We start from the raw sequence: 7408 nt of genomic DNA, 5'->3' as shown, positions 1-7408 counted from the left end.
TTATGAATATCTTTATATATACAGTCAAGCCCGAAATTATTCATACCGCTGGCAAATTTGGACTTGGTTATTTTTATTCATGAATAATTTTGGACATGACACTTCTTTTTGTTCCAATGTAAATAAAAGCTGAGAGATAATTTTTTTCCACAATGATGCCTCTTGTTCATCGTCTTATTATCTTCTGGGAGAAGCCTGTGTCATGTCCAATCAAGAAAGAACTTGCTGGTTGAATATAAGTAACTTTTAGTGAAAATGGTAAATGGACTTGACTTATATAGCGCCTTCTAGCCGATTTTCTCAGCCCCAAAGCGCTTTACATATCTTACCACATTCACCCATTCATACACACACTCATACACCGATGGTAGTAGCTGCCATGCAAGGCGCTCTCTGGACCATCGGGAGGTTCAGTGTCTTGCCCAGGGACACTTCGACATGTGGCGGGGAGACGGGGGATCGAACCTCCGACCCTGCACACCAGAGGCGATCTCCCTGCCGACTTCGCCACTGCCTACATTTGCCAGGGGAATGAATAATTTCGGGCTTGACTATATAATGATAATACTTTTTTTTTTCAATTTTGCTTCATCTTTATGTGACAGTGTCTCCAAAATGAGTCGCAGAAAGGAATACCACAAAGGGCATGCTCGTTTACTTTGGATTTTAGTGTTTATTATATTTTAAATAGATTTTTTCGTGATTGTTTTCATATTTCTATAATTTTCCCCCAGTAAATCATGGGGAAAGATGAGTGCAAAGGAATGATTACCACCCAGGGCACACTTCTATAAATTGGATTTTTGTGTCTATTCAATTTAAAATACATTTTTCTTGATTTTTTTTCATATTTTTATTTTGCTTCCACTTTATGTAAGTAAGTAAGTAAGTAAGTCAAAATGTATTTATAAGTAAGTCAAATGTATTTATAAAAGCACATTTAGAACAGTTTGTACTGACCAAAGTGCTGTACATAGTGCATTCAGTAGGCAAACAATGAAGGCAAAATAACAACCCACTCAGTGACTCCAAAATCAGACCCAAAAATGAATACCACACAGAACACACTTCTTTACATTGTACATTAGTGTTTATTCTATTGGAAATCCATTATTTCTTGATTGTTTTTGGAGGCGCCTCTTGGACCAGATCAATAGTGTAAATAAGAAACTGTTCTTAAAGGCCTACTTCACCGGTTGGAATATGAAGGTGTATTGAACTCTGAGATCCTATGTAGTATAAATGTGCAAATAAAATTGAAATCGGATCATTTTAGCCTGAGAAAAGGCAGAAAGAGTGTTTTATGGTCTCACTGTCTAACCCTACATTTTCCTTCTTGTGACATCACAGTAAGGGTTAGGATTAACAGGACAGCTGGGCCAAGGGAAGACTGAGGGAAGAAAAACCTCATTCATTATATTATAATAGTGATTTTATAATGATAGAACGCTGGTTCCGTATGGGTGAAGTATTCCTTTAATGTTTTATCTGGAAAAATAAAGGTTAGATAAATTATTATTCTTAAAAAAAAATCATATCTCAATATTTATTTCCTTTTTCTTCCAGTAAAACATGGGGAAAGATAAAAAATAAATAAATAAATAAATAAATAAATAAATAAATAAATAAATAAATAAATAAATAAATAAATAAAATAAAATAAAATAAAATAAAATAAAATAAAATAAAATAAAATAAAATAAAATAAAATAAAATAAAATAAAATAAAACAAACAAACACATGAATAAATAAAGGTTAAATAAAAAGAATAAAACATTTCTTCTCTCTTAATATTACATTTTTCCCCCTTTCTCCCCCAGTAAACCACCATGGGTAAAGACGAGTGTAAAACGATGCTGGACGCGCTGAACAAGGTGACGGCGTGCTACAGACACCTTGTCATCGCCCTGGGCAGCACGAGCGACTCCCAGAACCTTCGCGAGGAGCTGAAGAGCACGCGCACCAAGGCCCAGGAGCTCGCCGCGGCCAACAGGACTAAACTAACGGCGCTGCTCAAAGACAAAAGCACCAGCGCGGAGGACAGAGCGGAGTACGAGCGTCTCTGGGTGCTGTTTTCGAGCAGCATGGATCTGCTGGAGGTGGACATGAAAAGGTCTCTGGAAATAGGGCAGGACTTCCCGCTCAAAGTGCCCACGAGACACCTGATTCAAACGGGCATGACCGGGAGTACGACCACCGTGGCTGCGCGCGCCATGAGTGTCCAGAATATGAAATACGAAGCGGACGCCAATATCGATACGGCCGATCTCAAGGACCTGCAGAAAGAGATCACACAGGTAAAGGGGGTTTGGGGTGTGTGTGTGGGGGGGGGTGTGTGTGTGTGTGTGTGTGTGTGTGGGGGGGGTGTGTGTGTGGGGGGAGGGGGTGGTAGGGATGTGTGTGTGTGTGTGGGGAGGGGGGTGGTAGGGGTGTGTGTGTGTGTGGGGGGGGGTTTGGGGAGTGTGTGTGTGTGTGGGGTGGGGGGTGGGGGGTTTGGGGTGTGTGTGTGTGGGGGGGGGGGTAGAGGGGGGTAGGGGTGTGTGTGTGTGTGTGAGAGAGAGAGTGTGTGTGTGTGTGGGGGGAGGGGGGGTGTGTGAGTGAGTGAGTGAGTGAGTGAATGTGTGAATAAGAGAGAGAGAGTGTGTGTGTGTGTGTGTGTGTGAGAGTGTAAGTCTGTTTGTGAGCATCTGTGTGTGTGTCTCTGTGTGTATGAGTGTCTGTGAGTGTGTGTGTGTGTGTATGTGTGTGTGTGAGAGTAAGAGGGAGAGAGATAGTGTGTGTGTGTGAGAGAGTGTGTGTGTGTGTGAGTGTGTGTGTGTGTGTGTGTGTGTGAGTGTAAGTCTATTTGTGAGCATCTGTGTGTGTGTGTGTGTCTCTCTGTGTGTATGTGTGTGTGTGTGTGTGTGTGTGTGTGTGTGTGTGTGTGTGCAGTTCACAGGTGTTTAAATATTGATCCAATAAATAGAAAGACATTTAAGATGGAGTCAGTGATTCTGGAAAACTTTTGGTTTTTTCAGTGCACACACAGTACAGACAGGTAGTGGATCATGAGGAGATATTCACTGATATTGACACCCATAGATAGTAAATAATATGGATGTAGCATCCGGGCTGACCTCAGTTATTCACACGGCATCCAATAATCCTGGTTTGTGCGCGTCGCCATTTTGTGAGGGGGAGGGAGATAGCTGACGTATACCTCCAAGGCAAAGTGAGGGACAACGGGCGGAGAGCTGTCACTCAAGAGATCGCGCCAATACATTTTAACCTCCAAAAGAATAAAAACTAGCGTGGGCCAAAAAAATTCACCCCCCTCAGTGTTGTCATGGAGATATGACCTAAACATACAGACTAAAATGGTTTTGTGGACCAGGCCGTGAATAGGTTTAATAAGACTTTGAAAACGGCCTGTCTAACAAGTGAGTCAAAGAAAAACTGCTCGTCTTGGCGCCACCCCCAGTGGCACTCTCTGGTTACTACAGTTGTGGTCACTTCCTTATTGGATGCTGGTAAAAATCACTGAGGTTGGAGCTTGAAAAAACCCTGTAAACAGTCATGTTACTAGCTACAGTGGCCCCCTTTGTTTATACACCCTTTGTTAACATGCCCATTTACAGAGCCTAGGCTGTGTATCAACCGAGCCTCAACCACAGCGAGTTCTAACAGCATCCAATGCGGAAGTGACAAAAAATTTAGTTCACAGAGTGGCCACTAAGAGGTGGTACCAAAACAGAGCAATGTCCCATTGACTCCCATGTTAAACAGGCCGTTTTCACAGCACTATTAAACCTATTTACGGCCTGGTCCAGAAAAAAAACATTCTAGTCTGTATGTGTATCAACTAGAGGTGGGCATAGATTAATTTTTTTAATCTAGATTAATCTAGATTAATTTTGGAATTAATCTAGATTAATCTAGATTAAAATGGCTCATTTGAATTCATTCATAATATGTGTGTGCTCCCTAAATAATGACTCAAAGTAAGTCTTTGTGCTCCTAAATAATGACTCAAAGTAAGTCTTTGTGCTCCTAAATAATGACTCAAAGTAAGTCTGTGTGCTCCTAAATAATGACTCAAAGTAAGTCTTTGTGCTCCTAAATAATGACTCAAAGTAAGTCTTTGTGCTCCTAAATAATGACTCAAAGTAAGTCTTTGTGCTCCTAAATAATGACTCAAAGTAAGTCTGTGTGCTCCTAAATAATGACTCAAAGTAAGTCTTTGAGAACGTGTTTCTCAAGCCAGGTGGCGCATCAGACCAGGGGCTCATCTCCTGTTTCCAACATGCATCACAAACTGCTTGAGGAAGCTGTTCTACTATGATAATTGGTGATGAAAATAAATAATGTTCAACAAGATGTTACTTAGTAACGCGTTACCTGCATCGGACCTCTTTTTTCAGTAAGTAATCTAACGCGTTACTATCTCCAAACCAGTAATCAGATTAAAATTACTCATCAAAGTCACTGTGCGTTACTTTTTCTGTAATTTTCCTTAGTGAAACATTTTACATAACTGCACAAATGACTGCGATTGCGATTTTATGTAAATAAATGTGCACGCATGTGTCTCTAAACGCTCCAACTGCTCCAACCGCTCCTCTCGTCTTTTTGGTAGCGCCCCTCGTCTCTGTCATGCAGCGTGTGTGTGTGCCTGTCTGTGTCTGTGTGTGTGTGTGTGTGCAGCAGCATTACGGCCGAACTGTGGCGCAAAACAAAGTTTCCCCCCCGATGAAATATAGCGTCTGCTATGGGGATATTTAGGATTCGGGTACGGTGACGTTGACGTTGAAGAGATAGAAGTGTTTAAAACTTGGAAACTTATAGTCACGTGGCGACCGGTGGCCACACACACCCACCCTGCGTTCCAATACCCGATTGTGTCGTGGGCAAGTGATGGAGAGAGAGAGCGGCGGGTGTGTGAGAGAATAAAGGCTCCTCAAGTGTCAACAACGGCCCCCGGCTATTATTATCTCCCCTGAGCCGAACAGGAGGTGGAATAAGAGATTAACGGCGATATTTTTTTTATCGCCGATAAGAGTCTTGCATTAACGCAGCACGTTAACGCCGATAACGGCCCACCACTAGTATCAACACAAGCAGCTGACTCCACCTTTAAACCGGCAGTGTGTAGAATTTTGGGTTTTATTTCCTAGCAGATTTTGTAGAAAGTAATTATAATATCCATAAGTACATTTAATTTAGTGCATAATAGCTGAAAACATTTTTAGAATTATTTTTTTTCCCCTTAGAAAGGGTCTCATATATGTCCATATTTCTGCATATTTTGGACCAATGCCTTGTCACCGCCATCTTGAAAGTGTCATAGTTGGAATGTCATCAGGTGCATTGTTTAAAATGTAGAATTGTTCTTGTAGGCCACTGTAGCTTCTGTTATTATTCGAAAGGGTTGGGGTTACCCAGGGAGTGTTGCATTCTAGAACTTTCTTGATGATGTCATATTACACACTGCACATTTAAATATCTAATAAATCTGTGAATACATTTACAAATTCATTTAACAAGACCACATGTGAATTCATATGATGTCTACCAGCAGAGTTCTGGGTTAGGTGTTGTCACTCAATTCGGAAGAATATTAAAAAGATTGTTGCATTATTCTAACAAATTAAATTAAATCCAAGCACAAATAAGTAGGAATGGTTGTACCTTATTGGCAATGTATATCTATCTATCTATCTGTCTGTCTGTCTGTCTGTCTGTCTGTCTGTCTGTCTGTCTGTCTGTCTGTCTGTCTGTCTGTCGGTCGGTCGGTCGGTCGGTCGGTCGGTCGGTCGGTCTGTCTGTCTGTCTGTCTGTCTGTCTGTCTGAGTGTCTGTCTGTCTGTCTGTCTGTCTGTCTGTCTATCTATCCATCCGTCTTGTGTATCTGTCTGTCTGTCTTGGATGTGAAAGAAAGCATCCTTCAGGCTTCAAGATGTTTATTTTTTATAAAAACTGAAGTCGGAGGCTAAAATGAGACCCACACTTTTAACTTCTGGTTTAATCTTGAATTCTTAATATTTAGAAGAGGTACATACGCCTAAATTTGACAACCCCAAAATAGGGAAAAAATAACAGTACAGGGTGTGGAAACAGTTATACCCTTCTAATATAAAACTACGTATATCATTTCCAATAATTTCAGACTCCTTTCAGGCGTTGAAAGGAGCCAGTTGAGGTGGTTCGGGCATCTGGTAAGGATGCCCCCAGGGCGCCTCCCTAGGGAGGTGTTCCAGGAGCGTCCAGCTGGAAGGAGGCCTCGGGGAAGACCCAGGACTAGGTGGAGAGATTATATCTCCACACTGGCCTGGGAACGCCTCGGGATCCCCCAGTCAGAGCTGGTTGATGTGCCCGGGAAAGAGAAGTTTGGGGTTCCCTGCTCAAGCTGCTGCCCCCGCGACCCGATTTCGGATAAGCGGTTGAAGATGATGATGATAATTTCAGACACCCCTAAAACCTTGCAAGGCAATGCAAACTGTGTGAATGCCTGCCTGTCTGTGTGTCTGTATGTCTGTCTGTCTGTGTTTTTGTCTGTCTGTGTGTCTGTCTGTCTGTGTGTGTGTGTGTCTGCCTGTCTGTCTGCCTGTCTGTCTGTCTGTCTGTCTGTCTGTCTGTGTGTTTCTGTCTGTGTGTTTCTGTCTGTGTGTCTGTCTCTGTGTCTGTCCGCTAAGAGTCGTTGTGGCAAATTGTGTCATGAAAGCAAATTAAAGTCCATGTCTTATCTATCTTCATTATAGTCTATTTTAATGTGAAGTTTGTAATGCATAAGGCAACATAACTGGCTGCAGTGAAATACATGAAAAACAAATTATTACATTATTTTTATCAAAATCAGTGAATATCTCCTCATGATCCGCTACCTTTCTGTACTGTGTGTGCTGAAAACAAATCCAGTGTTAATACACAGCCTAGGCTCTGTAAACTGGTATGTAAATAAAGGGGACAAAGCATAAATTAAAGCAAAAATGTAAAAAATGAAAACAATGAAATATTTATTTTTTAAATATTTTATTTGTGTTAAAAAAAATGAATATGTTTTCCCATATACTTGCCCAGGTGAGCCAGTCTTTAATATACTTCACCATGTTTCTCTCTTGCCCAGGTGAGCCAGATGATGGAGGAGATGGAGGAGAAGGTGCAGGTTGCTCCGTGGGCAGTAGAAGCCAAACAAGAGGCCGGGGCAGAGCTGAAATCCTCCATGAGCGTGGGTAACTCCTCCGTGGGAGTGATCTCTATCTGTGAAGAGGAGCCCAAAGAGGAGGGGGGCGGTGGGGGAGGGAGCTCGCCACTAGTGCCCCTCTGCGCCATGTTCATTTTCTGTATTATCATCGCATTCGCCGGAGTTCTAGGGTTCCTGGTCATTAATATGTCATGAGTGAGTGAGTGAGAAATGTATTATGATGTAAAA

General features: G+C 41.9%; 1 protein-coding gene across 1 annotated transcript; it reads left to right on the top strand.

The window, feature by feature from the left end:
- Positions 1–1830: 1830 nt before the first annotated feature.
- Positions 1831–7375, top strand: LOC307251913 (regulator of G-protein signaling 9-binding protein; the record flags this gene model as incomplete). The annotated part of the gene is made up of 2 exons (XM_080029367.1): positions 1831–2298; positions 7103–7375. The coding sequence occupies 2 exons, from the start codon at positions 1831–1833 to the stop codon at positions 7373–7375; spliced, it is 741 nt and encodes a 246-aa protein (XP_079885493.1).
- Positions 7376–7408: the final 33 nt, after the last annotated feature.

This window comes from Ammodytes marinus, assembly GCF_949987685.1.
Source record: "Ammodytes marinus genome assembly, chromosome: 1".
NCBI lineage: Eukaryota > Metazoa > Chordata > Actinopteri > Uranoscopiformes > Ammodytidae > Ammodytes > Ammodytes marinus.
This window is presented reverse-complemented; position numbering and strand designations above follow the sequence as displayed.